This window comes from Lactuca sativa, chromosome 2 (assembly GCF_002870075.4).
Source record: "Lactuca sativa cultivar Salinas chromosome 2, Lsat_Salinas_v11, whole genome shotgun sequence".
Lineage (NCBI taxonomy): Eukaryota > Viridiplantae > Streptophyta > Magnoliopsida > Asterales > Asteraceae > Lactuca > Lactuca sativa.
The window spans coordinates 99,507,987-99,528,627 of NC_056624.2; the positions used below are offsets into that span (position 1 = coordinate 99,507,987).

Sequence of the window (20,641 nt, forward strand, 5' to 3'; positions counted from 1 at the left end):
GTCCAGATACACACATTATTGGTAGGACGATGAAAGGTCTAAACCACTGTTTGTATGCATAGTATATGCATTGTGATATATGATATCTTAGGGAACTCACAAAGTATTGACTTAAAGTTTTTGATTAACTGTTTTGCATATACTCTTCAGATCGTATGAAGGGCAAGGTTTGACGGTACATGCACATCGACATCATGTTTTAGTTTTCTACATGTTTATTTATACTCTGATTTGAATAGTTAGAACTATTTTTTGACAACGATTGAACAAAATGGATTTTTATATTACCTTTGGAAATTATATTTTACAAAGTTGGACAAATACGCTTTTGTGTCACGGTTTGGAACAAGTATTATTGTTATACTCTACTTTGAAAAATATGAAAAATTTGTTATGAAAATTTAAACGTTACACATACATTGTTCCAAACAAATATTGTTTTATAATACAAATACTTTATGTTCTAAGCATAAATAATAATCTAAATTCCGAAAAATGAAGTTCCAAATTGATTGTGCTCAACCGTTTACTCTACTATTGTGGTTGTTTTAGTTGATTAGATAGGTTGAACATGGATATGCTCTTGGGTTCATGAGTTATTGTTTTTATATCTGATTGCTTCCTTTGTGCCCATTTGTGGCCAAAGATCCTCATAACTTAACAACAAACACCGAAAAAGAGCAAAAACATGATGTGATTTTGTTTTCTGAAACTTATAAGGTGAGACTAAAACATCACAACACGTTAATGATGCCGAATAGCAACAAAAAGGAAAAAAACTAAAGGCAATACAAGATGAAACACCTTCTGAGATTAGGAGTTTGATAATTACATTTTATTCTAAACATAAACCGTATTTTAGAAGAGGTTTTGGAATGTTTTGCTGAAGAGAAAACATCTTGAAGCTTTTGTTTCTTTTTATAAGTTAATATAAAGTTTTAATATGTATGTAAGTTTTTATTTATTTATTTATTTATTATTTTAATTTATTTTTATTTTTTAGTATAAGTAAAATAATATATTTCTTCTAGGACTGTCCGGACAAACGAACGAGGACGAATGGATAAATGAACGAGTTTTTTTGTTCATGTTCATTCGAATAACAAATTACTTTGTTCATGATCGTTCGTTTATGTTGTTGAACATGTTAAACGAACATAAATGAACGAACATAAACGAACAAAATAAACAAACACAATTGAACATATATGAAGATAAATGAACATATGATATAATAATATACTAATTTTTTGAACATAAATGGATATAAATAAACTTAAACGAAATAACATAAACGAATGTAAACTAACAACATAAACGAATATTTATGAATATAAATGAACGAACGAGACCATTATTCATGTTCGTTTGTTTAACTAAACGAACGGAAATTTTGTTTATGTTCGAACGTTCTATTCGTTTACAACCTTAATTTCTTCAATATATTGTTGATAACCTATTTTGATAATCAATACATTCAAATAGGTGTTCACACGACACGAGTCCACCCATAGTTAACTATATATTTTAACAAAGTTAATAAAAAAAAAGTTCCAAACATTAAAAGAATAATAATCGGTGCCAAAAAAATTTCCAAAAATATTAATAGTAGACCATATAATTTTATCAATATATAATCCCAAATCCACTAGTTGACACTTTACATCCATAAATCAACCACAAAATACGAGTCGGGTTAGGTTCCGGTCAAGTTTCTTTAAGCGAACTTCCACAGCAAGTTTGTTCCTGAAAAACATTTATACCGCCAAAAAGATTTCTGTAGCCCAAACACACCCTCTTTGTCGATTCCGATTTTGAATTCATACAGAAGGAAAAACGCACAATTGCTTGGCGTCTGTGAAAAATTACTCGAAACACATATCAGCTCTCTGCGAAGATGCCGATAGAGATGCCGAAAGGCTTACCGTTCTCGGTGGACACATGGACGCCATGTTCAAATAGAAAGAGACATCATTTTCTAACACACGCCCACAAAGATCACTCTCAAGGAATCTCCACTCACTCTTCTTTTCCAATTTACGCTACCCGTCTCACAAAATCCCTCACTCTCAACTGTTATCCGCAGGTAATCATTCATCTGTATAATTTGTTTTATATGAAATGAAATCCAATTAAACCCTATGTTGCGCTGGTGTCCCCGATTTTGATTTGTATACGTTGTTCATTTGCAGCTTAATGAGTCGTTATTTGTGGATATTGAGATTGGTCAGCCGATTGCTATTAATGATCCCGTTGAAACTTTTACGGTTACGGCCTTTGATGCGAATCATTGCCCTGGTAATTGATTTAGATGTCAAAATTAGGATCTTTTTGTAAACTAAATTTGAGGTTTTTGATTGATTTCCTTTCAAAACTATCATCTCCTGTGATATTAGGGCATTTCTACCCTAATCTTGTGCGGAGTAAATTCATGTCAAATATATTCCACGATGTTTCTCTAAAAGAATTCTGTATACTTACTTTGAATTGGGTATGTAAAGGCCAATACACGATACATTAGACCTACAAATATTATCAAACTCCTTGTTTCTTTATATCAAGTTTTCAAGGATATAAATATTATATCGTTAACTATTTTGTGATTGTATCAACAAACTTGTCATTATCATTTGCATGCTCCAAACATGATATTGATTAAACTTACACATATACCCCTTTATCTGCAATGCTATTTTCAACTTTCAGGTGCAGTCATGTTCTTGTTTGAGGGCACATTTGGTAATATCCTTCACACAGGAGACTGCAGACTTACACCCGAGTGTTTACAAAGATTACCCGAGAAATATTTAGGCAAAACATCAAGAGAACCCAAGTGTCGACTTGATTATATTTTTTTAGACTGCACATTCGCGACATTTTCTTCAAAGATGCCTAGCAAACATCTTGCAATTCGCCAGGTAGACATTTTCTCCTTCTTAAGGGCTATTAAGACACTAACCCTTTTTTGCAGAAACTATACATGAAGGTGAAAGAGGCGACTTAATGGTTATAATCATGTTTCTATTAATACAGGTTATTGATTGCATATGGAAGCATCCGGATGCACGAGTGGTGTACCTAACATGTGACCTTTTAGGTCAAGAAGAAATACTTGAAAATATCTGCAAAACTTTCGGGTCAAAAATCTTTATAAACAAAGAAAACAACCCCGAATGTTTCCAATCTCTATCTCTAACCATACCCAACATCCTTTCACAAGACCCATCTTCAAGATTCCATCTTTTTGATGGATTTCCACGACTTTCTGAAAGAGCAGAAGCAAAAATAATTGAAGCCCGGGCTAATTTTCAACCCGATCCTCTTATAATCCGCCCTTCCGCCCAGTGGTATGTCTTCGAGGACGTGTCTTCCGAATCCGAAAAACGAAAAAACAGTCGATTTAAAGAAGCAATCAGGGATAGTTTTGGAATTTGGCATGTTTGTTATTCGATGCATTCGTCTAGAGACGAACTCGAGTGGGCCCTACAATTACTTGCACCGAAACGGGTGGTTTCCACCACCCCTGAGTTTCGTGCTATCGAGCTTGGGTATGTGAGACGCCACTGCTCTTTTGACAATTTAGCCCCTGATGACCCTCTTTGGAAGCTTCTAGATATTGACCTCGAGGCTCCATTGGTCAATGAAGACATACAAGAGGAAGTTACGGTCAATAAGAAAGAAATGTTGACTGTTTCTTCTCCGGTCAAAGGGACGTGTTTGACATTGTTTGGAAGAGCAAGGGCTGGACTTGGGAATTCTACACTAAGTTATGAAGACTTAGTCAAACCCGAAATCCCGACCCGGAATGTGGATGAAGTGGGTTCGGATGGGGAAGTTCCGGAAGGTCAACATGATGGGTCAAAGTCAAACGGACTAACGAAAGGAATCGGAAAACGGGCAACTCCTTATTCACCAACGGGAATGTCAAACGGAGTTAATGAGAATATACGGAAGTTGTACAGAAGTATGCATATTCCGGTTCCTAAACCACTTCCTTCTTTAGTGGAAATATTGAATAATAGAAAACGAGCCAAAAGAAGTTTCATGTTGTAAAGTTTAATTGTTTTTGGCCCGGTCCAGACAGTAGAGTTTTGAACAAACTACAATTTGTCAAAACTAGACCGGTCCTCAACCTGGTCTTTATAGACCAGGTCGGACCGGTCTGCGTTTTTTTTTCCCAGATTAACATTGACCGCTTGGTATATAACACTTTACATGAAAAGAAAGAATACTAGTAATTGCAAGCGTTATCTTAAATTTATGCTTTGGTCGATTAATATGGTAAGATACAATGTCAAATTACAGATTGTTTAGTAGGATCCATTTGAATGAAATCTTGTTTTTTGAAGCGATCGCCTCTGATTCATATTCTTTCATAGTCGAGCTTGTCCGACTGCAAGAAAGAGTATGTTGGTTAAAGTTGTAGTGATGATTTGAGCGAATAAAGTTTGTTGCTATAAAAGCACGTAACTTAAATTGAAATATGTGAACAATTTACCTTAATTAGCATGTCCGTTGGAAGCCAAGCTGGTGCAGTCGGGACCCCAATCCATGCAATCTAAAACAAAAAGTAAAACATAGACGTTTAAGATGGTATAAAAAGTTATATACTTTTACAGAAAAGATTTATTATTTATTATATAATGGAATAAAATACAATTGTTGAACTTACAAGTGCATACTCTCCTGTTTCAAAGACACGGATGTCCAAAACCTCCCCACGGTCTTCATAAATGTAGTCCAAGCCTTTATAATAAGGAGGATGTCCAACGGATAGATACTGAAATAAAACCAAAAAGTCATAGTATTAGCTTAGCCTATAAAGTTTGCATTATCTTCGTATATATTATTTCCTTCCTAAATCCTACTATCAATCTTTCATCATATTACAGTATCATAATTTCTTATTAAATGATAAGTTTAATCGTATTAATAATGATGAGAGGGACTTACATTGATACTATTTAGATACTTTTCCTTTTCTACTCTAACAATCTGGCCCTTTTTCACTGCCAACAAAACAAAAGTATTAATACCTATTACCAATTATATGAAGAAAATTAAAATTGGAGATGGTTTGAATTACTGACTGGAGTAAACAGGCTTCTTGGGGGCTTTTGGAGCGGCGGTGGCTGGAGGAGGCGGGTCGGCAGACTCAGGTGATTTCACAGCTTTAATGGATAAATGGAACCTGCCACCGCCGCCACCAGGCGGCAGTACTACTTTAGTGGTGGTTGATGTGGGTGGTGGGGGGTATGATTTTGTGTACTGAAATGATGAGAAGGGTGAAGAGTATGCCGTTGTCATTTTTCTTGAATTTTCTGTTTTGGTGACCCTTTCTTTTTATTTTGTTTATATATGTATATATAGATAAGAAAAGATTGGTCATCCATCTTCAAAATCATTCTTTTTGCTTTTTCTATTTTTCCCCAAAGGTTTGGAAAAGTGCATTTGGATCACAGATATTTATAATGTTTTCATCCAAGGTCTTAACTCTTAGTAGCTCGAATAAAATAAAAAAAAGGTGAAGGAATGCCAAGGTATTGGGTATTTTGAATCTTCAAATAACTTATTTTCATTAAATATCCTTATTCAATGGTCTATGTTAGTTATCTTCATTAGAATCTAATGAAAATAATGCTATCGGTATAACTCTAAAAATATAAGTTTGTAATTAAACATAAATGAAAATATATCGTTGCACATGTACATATATTATTGTCCTGAACTTAGGGTGTGTTTGAGTTACTTTCTTTATCACAAAAACGACTTTTAAGAAAAATGCTTATTAGCTTATGGTTTTTAGAAAAAATGCATTTTAAAAAGTGTTTGGATAAAAAAAAAGCTGTTTTATTAGGAGTAAAATGACTAAAAAGCTAGGATTTTCCAGCATTTTGAAAATTTTACTTTTTTCCTATCCGAAAAGTTGTTTTAAAAAATGCTTGTTAAATACACAAACATTTTTTTAGCTTATTAGCTTTTTGAAAAGCTAAAAAGCTAATAAACTATTTTCAAAAGCTATCCCAAAGGACCCAAATAACCACTTAAGAAATATATTAACACATTGAATATAATTATCAAAACTAATAACATGATCTATATAAATATAAATTTAGGATGTTACCGAGAAAATCAGAATTTTGAATATGTGGTTTTGATTGTTGTTTAGGATCTTGAAGTCTTATTTTGCATAATACCATCATGAGTTATATATACATGCTTGCACCAAGTATCCTAAACATAAGAAGCATAAACTATCTAGAAGATAAATATAAGCTAGATAATGATTACATGGCTTCCTTCACTCCTCTCAATTTAAGTTTGAAGGTGTTGATCGCGAACAACCAACTTGTATAGTGATAAAGATAAGGCTCTAATGCCACATAGTTTTGTGAAAATGTTAGCAACTTGATCTTTGGTTTGGTATTCCGCTTCAATCGACTAATCGAGTATCCAAAGAAACCAAAATGATTCTTTGTTTTCCAAGAGACATGTGCACATCCCAAAGTGATAAAATAACTTGTTTTTGTACACATGGTAAAGGGAACCCAAGCCAATCCGAGTCACAGAAAACATCATGTTTATATCTCCATAAGATGGTAAAATATTCCATGTACGGGAGTGGTTTTGAGGCAACAAAGAATTATGACAACGACATCCAAGTGTTATTATTTAAGTGATAAGACGAACTGACTGAATATATTTTCAACAAGATTTATGTATGGTTGGGTGATTTGTAAGTATAGAAGCTGTCCAATGAGACGATTTTATTTTCGAGCAGTAACTCATAAACGAGTGGTGAATCGCTCTCAATTACCAGTTGAGCATTTTGATCCACTGGAAATGAACTAGGCCGACATCCTTGAAGAACACTGATGTGTTATAAAACAACGCTTTAAAATTTATATCCTATCTATTTAGCTCAACTAAAACACAATAGACAGTGTACCTAGTCACGCAATAGTAAATTAGAGTAAGTATGAGTTGAACACAAGGAATGAAATTCTAGTTAAGAAAATAATACTAATAATTAAACTAGAAGAAGCAAACTTTGATTTGGAGGGTTTTTATCTAAATTTTCAACTTCAGAAAAACTTAATTAAGGCAATCTACTAAAAACACTTTAACTAAAGCAAACAAATAGAAAACGAGTTTTAATCAATAATTAAAAGATACTTCCATTTAGCTTCGAATTTCCTATGGTTAATTTCAAGCAATGGATTAATTCACTTGGTTACCAAATTAGAAGTTACTAGTTATCATGATCAGACTAACTAGCATATGTCAATTTATGAGCTTTAACCCCAATGATCATGCAGAGTAAGTACATCAAATTGATTTTAAGATATATTTTGACAATGAATGAATCGATCTAAGAATTATCTATCTATGATTAAGATTAACAATCAAACACATACTATGATGTAATAATGCTCTCTAACACAGCTAAACAACTAACTTTACCACCTATATTAGGATATGGTCAATCTTTAGCTCTAGCAATTTAATTATCATAAACAACTAGGTAAAAAAGTTCATGCAATCAATGGCCACTTAACTATATAAAACTTGAGGGAAAGGCAATAAAGATAACAACTTTAACATGTTAGGATAAGATCTACCAAACACAAGCTAAAACCAACTTCAATAATCCATAAACAAAAATTAACACATAGTATTAGGGTTCATCTAATCTAAATGAAAGTAAGTGGTTATTAGCCTATGATTACAAAAAAAAAAAAAAACACTCATAATCATAAAGTAGTCTAGGTTAAACATCGTAAATCTAGGAAAACCAAATGATTAAAGATAAATCTTTATTTCAATATCTCTAACTCTTGTTCTCCAATCGAATTCAAGTCTCCAAGGTTTCTTGGTCGCTTTTGGTTGAAGAAAACATTAGCTCCCTATGCATGCATCACAAATTTTGACCTAAAAAGCGATATTTATACTTGCCAAATTATAACTTCAACACCGTGGCCAAATGGTCGCCATGTTGTGGAAATTATTCCAGACGCGTATTCCTCAAGTTTCGCCATTGGTTAATCGAGAATGTTATCAGGAGATGCCACAATGTGGGGTTCTTCTTTTATGCATAATTCTTCTCTTCTTCTTCTTCTTCTTCTTGATGCCAACTTCATCCTCCAACTTTCCAGCTTTGCTCCATTTTAGTCCATTTTCACGAGAATGTCCTTCTTTGGCTACAAAATAGAACTTATACTTTAGAAGTACCAAATAAATTTGTAGGGTAGATACCATAAAAGTCCTAAAATTTTGTAATTAAATCGGGGAAAACCCTATAATTTAATTTTCGGCCACTGTGACCATTTTTGTGTCGCTAAGCTATTGATTTAAGACAAATAGCCAGCTAACAAACGGTAACCTGCCTCAGCAAGTCACCTCTTACCTTGAAACACCCATCCATCACCTTTCTCTTCTTACCTATTCATCTTTCAGAACTCAAAAAGGGTTTTCATGCATACAAACGTTTGGGAAGAGGGGTTTGAAAAGGGATTGTGAAAAATCACCATTTTCACACAGGAAATTGTTGCTGAGAAACACTACAAGTGCAAGGTATGTAGGTTCGAACATGAAATTGAAGTGTATGTGGGTTTTTCCTCACGTCAGTATCAGTACAAGTTCTTTATTGCATATTTAGCAGATGCCTATGTTTTTGGTACTAAGAAACACAAAGACAAACGACCTAAAACTAGTACTAAGAATGAGAAAGGCAAAGGACCTGAGAAGGTATATGTTGAAGACTCATACTCAGATGATGAAGTTTTTGACTTCAGTTTCTTGGATTTTTCACAAGAAACCTTCAAATCACCATCCAACCTATGTAACGAACCGTTTCTTAACTTTTTTTTTGTGATGAAAATATGTTAAAGAGGGGTATAGACGGGTCGGGGGATGATAATAATCAAACTGGTGTAAATGAGGTTGAGCATGTCCACTTACCAGAGGTAAACGATGAAGACATTAGTGTAAAGTTTAGTTAGGGTCCATGATCCAAACCAACTTTGGAGAAAAATGAGACCTGAATTGGAAGAGTGTTATGAGCCCCCTAATCAACTTAGGTTTGCATTAACAAATTATGCAGTCCATAATGGCTATGGTATTTACTTTGAGAAGAGTGATAGACTTAGGGTAATTGCTAGGCGTGTCAAAAATTCTAGTGATAAAAAGCCATGCCCTTTTGGTGTAACAGTTGCTTGGAAGTATAATGAAAGGACATTCCAAATTAAATCCGTTATTAAGACTCATCGTTGTGCTAGGAATTACAACTTTGGTAGCTTAGTTACTTCTAAATGGTTAGCCAAGCACTACTTGCAAGATGTCATCAGGAAGACCAAAATGAAATTGGATAAGATGAAAGAAGATGTTTTGAGGAGGTTTTAAGTGAATGTATCTAAAGGGAAATGTCAAAGAGCAACTTCACAGGCTAGGGAGATGATAGAAGGAAAGTTAGAGGAGCACTATACTAGGGTTTGGGACTATGCAGATGAAATCCTCAGGTCTAATCCAGGGAGCACATGCAAGGTTGGGGTATATGTCAATCCTGGTGGAATAAACTATTTCAAGAGGTTCTATGTATGGTTCAGGGCTTTTAAGGATGGATGGAAAAAAGGATGCAGAAAAGTGATAGGGTTGGATGGGTATTTCTTGAAGGGGCAAGTAAAAGGTGAGCTATTGACTGCTATTGGTAGAGATGCAGATGCAGACAATCATGTCTACCCAATAGCTTGGGCAGTGGTTACAACTAAGATTAAAGACAATTGGTCTTGGTTCATTGAATTATTGGTGGATGATTTGGATCTTGGTGGTGGTAATGGGCTAGTTGTTATTTCAGACCAACACAAGGTATGTATATTATGCCTTTCAATAAAAAGTTGTACAAATGTGTTACTTATTAATTTGTTATCATATTACAGGGACTATTGCAGGCCGTGGCACAATTCCTTCAACATGTTGAATACAGACAATGTGCAAGACATATATTTGCAAATTTTAGGAAAAGATACACAGGATTGAAGCTAAAGAATCTAATTTGGGAGGCTACTAAAAGTACAGTAGAAGGGGACTTTAAAGCTACAATGGAGAAGATCAAGAACAACACACTTTCAGGTTATACCTGTCTAATGGCAAGACAACTAGAAACTTGGTGCAGGGCCTTCTTTATAACAAGATTTGCATGTGAGGCTGTAGTGAATGAAATTTCAGAATGCTTCGATTCTATGATAAGAATAACGAGGAAGAAACCTTTACTTACAATGCTTGAGGAAATCATAATTTACCTAATGGAAAGGGTTTATCACCAAACAGATTTGCCTAACCAATGGAGATGTGACTATGGCCCAAATACCCTAGAAAAACTTACATAATTTAGGAAAGATATAAGGTAAAATGTTAACACATTTACTATTTTTAATTGGCTATAATATTATTACATATAATTGGCCACTAACTTGTTTATCTTGTAGTTTGTGGAAGGTAATACCAAGTGGAGGTCATTTATTTGAGGCTAGGTATGCATATTATGGGTACATGATGGGTTTACATCCTCATTCATGCACATGTAGAATGTGGATGTTGTTTGGAATAGAATGTGTTCATGGTTAGGAAGCAATCAACTATGCGCACAAAGATCGTCTTGAGTTTCTTTCTCCTTGGTTCCATAAGGACAAGTTGATTGCAACATATATGGAAAATATATTGCTTGTTGGTGGAAGCAATCTGTGGCAAAAGACTGATTTCATCAAGCCACTACCAACCCTTGGGAGGAGAATGCCTGGGAGACCTAAAGTAAATAGAAGGAAGCATGCTTCTGAATCTCAAGACTCTAAATATCCAAATCAAAGGGAAAAGATACTTAGCACTATCAGATGTGGAAAATGACAACAAATTGAGCATAACAAGAGTTCTTGCAAGAATGAAGAAGTTCCCAAAAATCCTATTCCAACAAGGAATCTTGGGAGACCAAGGAAAGATGGAGTTGGTCAACCATATTTTGACCACTTCCTACTTAAAAGGAATGGAACAAGGATGGATAGTGAAGGGAAACACACTATTCCTAACAATGTTCAACAAGAAGAAATTCAACCTACACAGAATTTGGGGGATGATGTACCAATTGAAACTTGTCAAAATGTACAAGATGAAGGGGATAAAGTGGGTAGTCAAACTGCTCACCATGAGAATATGGCTAAGCAACCTACTCTTAAGAAAAGGATAAAGATGAAGGCAAGGAGGGGAGGGAAAAACAACATAATTGGGAGGAGGGACGAAACTGTTGTGGGGGAGGAGAGGAGATGTGTCCCTTACTTGTGAAGAATTCATTAGTGACATCTTAATGGATAAACCTTATGCTGAAAATAAGATGATTGAGGTTGAGGTAGAAGTGCCTGATGTTGTGGTGAATGAGACTGTAGATGAGGTTAATGAGACTAAAGGTGAGGTGAAAGAGCTTGTGGCTGAGGTGAATGAGCTTGAGGATAAGGGAAATGAGCTTGAGCCTGAGGGGAATGAGACTGAGGTGAATGACCTTCAGGCTGAGGGGAATAAGGCTGAGGTGAATGAGTTTGAGGGCATGATAAGAGATATGGTTGAATGTGGATATCCACAAGCTGAAATTGAGTTAACTATGAAAAAGATATGCAATTTACGTGTCCCTTTTTATATGTTCTTTTCGTTTATATCATGATATTTGTTTGCTTACAAGTTAGAAGGGAAAGACATAAGATGAGGGCTGTTTCACTATTTAAAAGGAGCAAACCTTTTGAAAGAATCATAAAGATAAATCTAAGAAAGAGTGAACTTGTTTCCTTTTCTGAGAAGAAGAGACGTTGTATGAAGGACAAGATACTGTGTTCGGATTAACATGTATGCATATTGTAGGGGTAAAATGGGCATAAGTATTTAGTTTTCCCTTTTTGAACACATATCCCTATATCTTCTGGATTAACATGTTTCATAGTATAGGAGTAAAATGGGCATTGGTTTTTTCTCTGCCCTTTTTGAACATAAAATCTTTTGGTAACAGGTTTCCAATTCATGTCCAATAAATTTAGCAGAATTGGAACCTTAGTTCTAATTGTTATTACCCCTTTGTGTAGTTATGTTGGTACTTTGGTCATACTACATTGTATTTTGTGAGATGTTATTGTTGGATAATGATAAAATATAAGCTACTATTACCTTTGGTTGACACTAGATAGTCTTTTTAAGTTCATTATCTTGATTGTTGTTAATTGAATTTACATTGTAAAGTACACTACAATATAAGGTCATTGACATATGTTTGGGCAAAATGTACAAATAATTACCATTATAAATAACCATCATATTCATTAGGGACATTTCCCATTACATGACCTGAGTTACATCACAAATCACTACTACTATGCTTACACCTAAATAAAACTACATAAACATCAAAAGATCACCACCACCTTCATAAGTAACACTGTCATGATCAACACCTTTCCCAAAACACTAATGCCTACATATTCAACCAATTTGGAACATCACTTTGTGAACCATGAAACCCAATAAAATAACCATAACCAGAAGAAGCAATAACATGATCACCACCACCTTCAAAAGTGTCAACATTATTCTATGACATTCTTTAGCTTCATTTGCTTGTTTCAACTTAACATACAACTTCCACATTGTTTTCTTGTAGTGATTATTTGGTAGTTGTGGATCAAGCCATAAGAAAAAATCACATTTTTTTGTTCTGTACAGTGTCAAAAACGATTTGCCTTTGCCTTAGTTCTTAGTTTAATAGGAACAAAATCACAAAAATCATGTCATTTTTACCTGATAGTTAGGACACCCTCCAAATTTTCTGCTTGGATTTTCATGTGTAATGAAGATGGAGAAAGTGGCGATTTCATCACAATCACACCTAAGTTCTTCAGATCACCGATTCCTTGATGCCCATGTTTTGTACAACCCATAATTTGAAGACGAAACCATGCTTTATTAGTGGGAGATAGGGAAGGAAGAGCATGTGTGACCTGCTACTATCTCTCAAATGTTCATAAATAAGATTTGAAACCTTAATGATCGGATGAAACCGGTGAAACCGGCTAAAAGGGCTAAACCAAATACTCAATGACACAAAAATGGCCACAGTGACCAAAAATTAAATTATAGGGTTTCCCCAATTTAATGATAAAATGTGGGACTTTTATGGTATTTTCCCTAACTTTGTATTAGACCAAATCATAGCTAAAATGTATTGAAATAATGCATGTGTGTATATGTGTATATATATATATATATATATATATATATATATACACACACACACACACACACACATCAATATCAAAATACCCCACACTTGTCTTTTGATTGTCCCTAAACAAAACTTTATTTCAATACATCACATTAAAACATTGCCCACTAATATCACACAAAACAATCCAATTTAAACTCCCTATTTACTCCTTAAATCAATGTATGTATTTGTGTTTAATTTCTAATTATCTCTCAATCATAAATACTCTCAATCCTCATAAACGTTCTCCAATTATTTTCAAAACCATTCAGTTTTTGCCTTCCTACCACCTACGCCCTTTGATTTATCTCATTTTGTTTCAAAAGTTATCTCCAGATTCTATGTGACACGACTTTAAAAAGAAAAATACTATATATATTATAATTGACCTAAAAATATAACTATACTTTTATGTAACTTCTTATTTTATAAAATGGAACTTTTTTTTTCGCTTTTTAATTTTTTTTTTACAATTTTTTCCATTTTTTTCTTTTTCATAACTTCAACTTTCACATAAATCTACAAACAAATAATTTCTAACTTTATTGCTACTATACTGTAGTTAATGACTTTGTAATAAATTCATTGGAGTACTTGGAATTCCTTAGGCCACTAATGAAACCCATGACTCTAATGTCCTATTTTCACACCCAACTTTTTCCCCCATTTTTATTAAGGTAAAACTTCCCAATTTGTAAATCCATTATTAAGAAAATTGGTTATTCCAAATTACATTTATTAAAAATCAGAGTATCATAAAAGGCACGGAATCCTCAATGCTGGCGATGAGTGTGTACAGTCCCGCCTTCGACTTCCCACGATCATTGATAAAACTTGCAAAAGATTAATAACCGAGTAAGCACAAATCTTAGTGAGGTTTCCCCAAAATAGCCCATACGATAAACATATAATAATACACAATGGCCCACAACCTCCCGGTTGGAATTCCCAGGCCCAATCAGCCTGAGGACTGGAATGCCAACATGCAACGGGTTCAATCAACCATCGGGTTTGAATGCCTAGGGCTTATTAGCCTACCGCTTCGACCCAACTGCTTCTCTCGAGCCTCCGTGTCTTTGGCTTACAGCCGACTTGCACCAGGTATCTTGGTCTACAACACAAAGCAGAACCGCCTCAACCCACTACTACCATATGTCGACATATAAACAATCAAGTATCAGGTAGGCACACAATACAGATAAACAATAATAATACAACTCACTACCACCTACTAGTTGTAGTGTGTTTGAATCGAGTATTAAGAACAAAATCAAGAATAGAAAGCGTTTAAAACAAAGATGTAAATAAATTCTGTTTGGCTCGTTGATTTTGTCTGAACAAGTATATAAGAACACAAGAGAGTAAAGAATGAAAACACCCAAAATCTCCTCTTGACTCCTATACTTACTCTATTTATAGGGTGATACAGAAGCATACAAAAAATATGTAAGGACTAGACATTTAAGCTTACTAGAAGGTGGTTTCGAACTTGTACCTGATCCCCTAACAGTTTCTCCAATAACAATGCCTTTTGTTATTGGTCTTTATGTTGTAGTTGTAAAAGTAGTTGTCAGTGAAACTGGAAGTGATGTCGAAATTTGAGTTGATATCACCTTCCCTACAACTTTACCCTGATTAGTATATTTCGAAGGGCCAACACTTTTTTCTCCCCTTGCACCACGTGTTTCACAGGTGGGGCATTTGTTGGCAAGAGAAGTACCAACTTAAGAATAGGTTCAGGCTTTTCCTTGATGTTGGATTCGATAGAAGAAATCATCTTCGAGATAGATTCCTGAGATACAACTGATTGTTGAGAAAGATAAAAGTCCGAAAGATATTCTTTTAAGCTTCCCAAAAACTCCTTCGTACGCCGTCTTGTTGGCTTGAGGCTGGGGAAAAGCAGTTTATGGGTCCCTAGATGGTCCATCAGACTGCTGAGAAGTTGAAAGTGATCAGGGAAAGAATGTTAGCAGCTCAAGACCGTCAAAAGAGCTATGCTGACAAGAAGCGAAGACCGATGAATTTTGAGGTTGGAGATTCGGTTTTGCTTAAAGTCTCGCCGTGGAAGGGACTTATAAGATTTGGTAAAAGGGGAAAGTTGAGTCCAAGGTTTATTGGACCGTTTAAAGTTCTTCATAGAATTGGGAACCAAGCTTACAAGCTCGAATTACCCGAAGAACTGAATGGAATTCACAACAATTTTCATGTGTGTTATTTGAGGGAGTTCACGGGAGAAGTTCCCGATATAATTCCAATTTCTGAATTAGGAATTGATGAAAACAAGAGGTTAATTGAAGAACCAGAGGCAATTGTTGACCGAAAGACTAAGAAACTTCGACGCAAGATGGTCGAATTAGTGCTTGTTCGTTGGAAACATTCGAATGGGCCAAATCTCACTTGGGAAACGGAGAGTGACATGTTGAGTCGCTATCCGCATTTGTTTGCTGATGTGTGATTCCGGGGACGGAATCATCCTAAGGAGGAGAGAATTGTAACGCCCGCATTTCCAGGCTAGGCATTATCATTGATGTAATAGCCTAGGTTAACCCTTGTAACTATATTTGGAGTATTAACGATTAAATATTTGAGTATTATGTGAATTATATGTTTAGTTTCTTAATTATTATAATTTAATGAATTAAGAATAAAATAAGCGTCAAAATTAAAGTATGATATAAGCCCGATATCTTTGCATAAAGATGTAGTGGTCGAAGCAAGGATTCCGGAGATATAAAGAATGCCGAAATCCGAGTTATAACGAAGAAGTTATGACATGTCGAAGTTTCGTGACAGAACCGACAATGCTGAATGACGTAAAAAGTGAAATTTACGTTAGAGCGATATTTAGCTTTAATGATCAAAACAAAAGTCGTAGAGTTCATTAAACCGAGAGCATGCATAAAAAGAACGCCCAAATCTGACTTCGTATGAGGAAGCTATGTTTTTTCGAAGTTTTGACTTAGCAGTATGCAACCATAATACTCGATTTGAGATCGAGCGGTTTTTAGCCGAAACAATCTAAACGAGAATTGAAGATCTCGTTAATTGTAGTGAAACGATGAAAAGATAGGCGAAAACGGACGTCGGATGAAGAAGTTATGATTTTATAACGGAGTTTTCCTGTCCCGGCCTACTAAAAATAAATAATAAAAATTAATTCAAAAATAGCCGACGGAGTCTAAAGGAAAGTTGTAGAGCGTAGTCTCACCTACGCGTTGATATAAAGAACGTCGAAAACGGATTTCGTATGATGAAGATATGAATTTTTGAAGTTTATTAAATAATATATATATATATATATATATATATATATATATATATATATATATATATATATATATATATATATATATATATATATATATATATATATATATATGTTTCGGATAATATCCGAAGGGGGGAGGAATCACCGTTCTGATCCGAACTACGCCCAATGTAGTTGAGTACGCCCAACGTACCCCGATGCATGCACTGCCTCGGACTCGAGTGCTCCGATGACGCATGCAATGACGATCCGAGGCAGTACGCCTCGCGTAAAGCTATACGCCCAGCGTACTGTGAGGCCTCAGCCTCCTATAAAAGGGTTGCGAGGGCAACCGATATTTTTGCTCTTTTTCTCTTCTCTCTCTCCCGTTTTGCATCGTTTTTCGTGCCCGAATTATCCCGAAGCCCCGGTATCATTCCCGAGCCCCGAAGCAAATCCCGAGGACCCAAAGATCCCGAGAAGTGCAATTCCGGAGCCGAAGCTCTGCCTGTGAGGAGTCCGGTTTTTGTGAAGATCTTCCAGATCTGCCAAAGAATACTACTTCTATAAGCCGTACTGCTGTCCGATCATCTTCTGATCAAGTGAGTGTGTGGTTACTTTCTTCTAACGCATAATTATGAATTATTTTATATAAAATACATGTTATGTGTATATTTTGTTGTTATATATGTGTGAATGTATATTCACTTTCTTCTATCTCATAGATCTGATTTATTCTCTATGAAATACGTGTTATGTGGGTGTGCCTCATTTGTTATGTGGAATATGTATTGAATGAGAATGCTAGACAGGTTTTAAACTATGTATAAAAATATATATTTTTATCTACTAATATGTTGGGCAGAACATGGGTAGATAGTTGATGTGTGATAAACAGATGAGAGGCCTCGATGTTGTTTTTGATTCAGTCGTCTAGCGGAGTTTAGATGACGACTACAGACTTTTCTAGACAGTCCTGTGGAACGCTAGTAGGTTCGCCACCTGTAGGTGTTAATGAACTCGGGTGTTCATTCGCTGTACTCCATCCCCCTCATGGTTGCCTTATTTGACATATATTGCCGAGAAACCCCCGAATGCATGTGTTGTCGCCCCGACGAAATATTCTAAGACTAGATCCCTTGTGTTAGTTGTTTTAGGGACATAAAGTGAGAATAACGGGAATGGGTAATTGGGTTAGTTTTGGTTGGTGGAATTAAATATAATTATTTATTATGGGTTGAAAACCCTATATGCTCACCAGGCTCCCAAGCCTGACCCACTTACTTTATTTGTATTACAGGAAGTGGCGCAAGGGCATAAGATGGATGATTCATCAAGTTGTTTTGTTTACAAGTCTGTATATGTATATATTTTTTGAACGACTTGTAATGTTATCGTTTATGCATTATGGTCTGTAACGGAACATGACATCCCGAGTTTTGATTATATATTGAAAATACATTTCTTGATGAAATGCTTTGGTAAATATTATGTTATCATACTTTGTTTTTGGGATCAAATTCTGCAACTTTTTCAAAGCAAAAGGATTTACTCTGAAATTATTTTAAAAGCATAAATGAAAATCGGTCTTTTCTGGCCGAGATTTTGGGGATGTCACACTATTATTGGTATGTATCGACCCGAGAGTAGCATGGTCCATTTGGGTTGCACTTCACCAGAACAATTTATATGGATAGTCTTTTGAGAAAAGTATGTTTATGATTTATATTAATATACTATAAGTTCTAATATATTAATATAGAATCATATTATTTAATTAGTATTGATCATGAATTAATTTAGAATTAATTTAGTGATCAAAAGGAACTAATTAAATATGGTCTCTTATATATATATATATATATATATATATATATATATATATATATATATATATATATAGCATGGGCCAAGTTCATTTAGGTTGGGCTAAGCTTGCATGGATAGTCAATGGAGTTTTTAACCCGTGGATCATATGGAAATGAAAGGTCATGGGTATTAGGGTTTACATGAGTGTAACCCTAATCCTCCATACTATATAAAGAGGTCTTTGGCACATGAAATGACACTAGTGTGTGAGGAGACAAGGGTGGGCCAATTTGTAGTGTGCTTACTATTCTCTCAAGATTTCCAAGGTGTTTTTGGTGATTTGTGATTCCACTTGAGGCTTCCACACTATTGGGGATAAGCTCTTAAAGTTCAAGACTTCAAGCTTCATCAAAAGGTATGTTATCTAACTAGACTTTTGTAGTACAGTTGCATCATATTATGCTAGTTAGGATGAAACCTTGGAATATTGAATATTTGCATGTATAATAGAGAAAACATAGATCCAAGGTTTATAGGGTTGCATATACACCTTAGGAGTGTTAGAATGCTCAAAACCCTTCAGTGGTATTAGAGCCTAGGCTTGTTTTCAATTATACTTGATGCTACATGTTTTTCCAAAGTTGAAATTCTACCATTTTTTGCATCTGACTGCTCACCACAGTGTGATAGTCTTTACCACGACGTGGTGATGCCCCTGTATGTAGAATTTCGAGGTTTTTACTTGGTATTGGATGAGGATCATTACCCTAAGCTGTTTTTGATCTTGTAAACTTGTTTTTGATGTGGTAATGTTCATGCTAATCTAATTTCAAAGATAATTGTCAATAGATTCATGTTTTGTATTAGTTTAATTGTTAGGTTAATTTCATGAAAATTGTTTGATTTGAATTATCTTGTTCTTATGAATTGTTTTAGATTAGTAGAAAAGTTATGTGATAATATGTTTTCAATCCAAATTGATCTAAAAGTTGCTCATAATATGTGTTTTTGTAACATGTCCTCAAGTTATATGAAAAGTCACATTTATGATTATTAAAACTCATAAGATTTCCGTAAGTTATAAAAAATGAAGAGTCTTATTTTGTAAATGCCTTAAAGTCTTCCATAACTTGTCCTCAAGTTATGGAACTTGAAGAGATTTTTTTTAATTAAAAACTACTTTAAACACATAATTTATGGAATAGAAAAGTTTTTGAATTATTCAAAACTTTCCCTCAAGTTTTGGAATTTGTAAAGTCTTACACACACTTTAATTCCAAACCCTAGAATTTTAATAGTTAAAATTCAACGCTTATACTTTATAGTATTATAAGTTTATAATATATATATATATATATATATATATATATATATATATATATATATATATATATATATATACGAACAAAGTTAGTCTTACCATTAGTAGGTCTCATTCACGAAGCCGGTCTATAAGGGGGGTATAAGGTTACTGCCTATAAAATGGCAGTTTAATGGGTGTCCACTCTCACCCACCGATTCCTTGACTAGTGGAGGGTCGTTAGCCGAACGGTTAGGACAAGGACTATAATTATCCCTTCATTATAAGTATAATGATAAAGTAACTAAACCTTTTATAAATTCCCTATCTTAGTTACTTTAGGAAAATGTGAATTTGGTGCTAACCCATGAAATTATACTTTGGAATTTGCTTAATTCGTTAGTGGAGCGTGTGTGGTTAACCGGCACACTAACCTGGATTTAACAAGGTAGGCAAATGGTAACCTAATGTTTATCATAGGATCGGTTGAGCGCGTTTGGTTAACCGGAACATCGATTAAGTGATAAATATTAAGGGTACCAAGTATATTTGCATGGTTATTCACACCTTGTTTAGTGATCCTCGAGATCTCTGTCACAAAGCTTGAAAGGGAACAATCGAGATTGAAACATGCCATTGAAAAGTTCAATGAATCTCAAAAGATCTAGGAGTTTCAAATCCAATTAAAACCTAATAAATTATTTTGTTTTTCATGGTGGAAATTGGTGAATCGTCATTCGCCTACCTTCACATATTTTATAGCTTGGATTACGGCAATCCTCTTTCAAGTTATAAAATATTGTCTTGGGTCCTAGCCTTAATATTTTATGTTGGGTTTTATATTAAGGACTTTTAATCAACTAACTTGAATTTCTCCCATTATAGATGTCTGGTTTAGACAACTATGATCTTCCCAAATCTCTTGGAACAAACTTTCCTAATGAAGATGATGTTCCATGGTTGGATAATGGAAATCATACTTCTCTTCCTCCAC

At 34.7% G+C, this 20,641-nt stretch overlaps 2 protein-coding genes across 2 annotated transcripts; one reads left to right on the forward strand and one right to left on the reverse strand.

Annotated features, from left to right (window-relative positions):
• The first annotated feature begins 1,692 nt into the window (after positions 1-1,692).
• LOC111894212 (uncharacterized) lies at positions 1,693-4,348 on the forward strand. The gene is made up of 4 exons (XM_023890295.3): positions 1,693-2,086; positions 2,193-2,298; positions 2,707-2,918; positions 3,034-4,348. Exons 1-4 carry the CDS (start codon positions 1,898-1,900, stop codon positions 4,051-4,053), a joined length of 1,527 nt encoding a protein of 508 aa, XP_023746063.1. The 5' UTR covers positions 1,693-1,897; the 3' UTR covers positions 4,054-4,348.
• Positions 4,248-5,348, reverse strand: LOC111894225 (NAD(P)H-quinone oxidoreductase subunit O, chloroplastic). Its single transcript, XM_023890302.3, has 5 exons — positions 5,091-5,348; positions 4,954-5,009; positions 4,673-4,780; positions 4,499-4,558; positions 4,248-4,393 (listed from the first exon to the last, which is right to left on the reverse strand). The coding sequence occupies exons 1-5, from the start codon at positions 5,305-5,307 to the stop codon at positions 4,364-4,366; spliced, it is 471 nt and encodes a 156-aa protein (XP_023746070.1). The 5' UTR covers positions 5,308-5,348; the 3' UTR covers positions 4,248-4,363.
• Positions 5,349-20,641: the final 15,293 nt, after the last annotated feature.

Bases quoted from the DNA above. Each gene is read 5' to 3' on its own strand.
- LOC111894212 (XM_023890295.3), top strand. From the start codon at position 1,898: ATGCCGATAGAGATGCCGAAAGGCTTACCGTTCTCGGTGGACACATGG. The intron at 2,087-2,192 runs GTAATCATTCAT...GTTCATTTGCAG, and splicing joins CTCTCAACTGTTATCCGCAG to CTTAATGAGTCGTTATTTGT. The intron at 2,299-2,706 runs GTAATTGATTTA...TTCAACTTTCAG, and splicing joins TGATGCGAATCATTGCCCTG to GTGCAGTCATGTTCTTGTTT.
- LOC111894225 (XM_023890302.3), bottom strand. From the start codon at position 5,307: ATGACAACGGCATACTCTTCACCCTTCTCATCATTTCAGTACACAAAA. The intron at 5,010-5,090 runs GTCAGTAATTCA...TTTTGTTGGCAG, and splicing joins CAAGAAGCCTGTTTACTCCA to TGAAAAAGGGCCAGATTGTT. The intron at 4,394-4,498 runs GTAAATTGTTCA...TCTTTCTTGCAG, and splicing joins CAACGGACATGCTAATTAAG to TCGGACAAGCTCGACTATGA.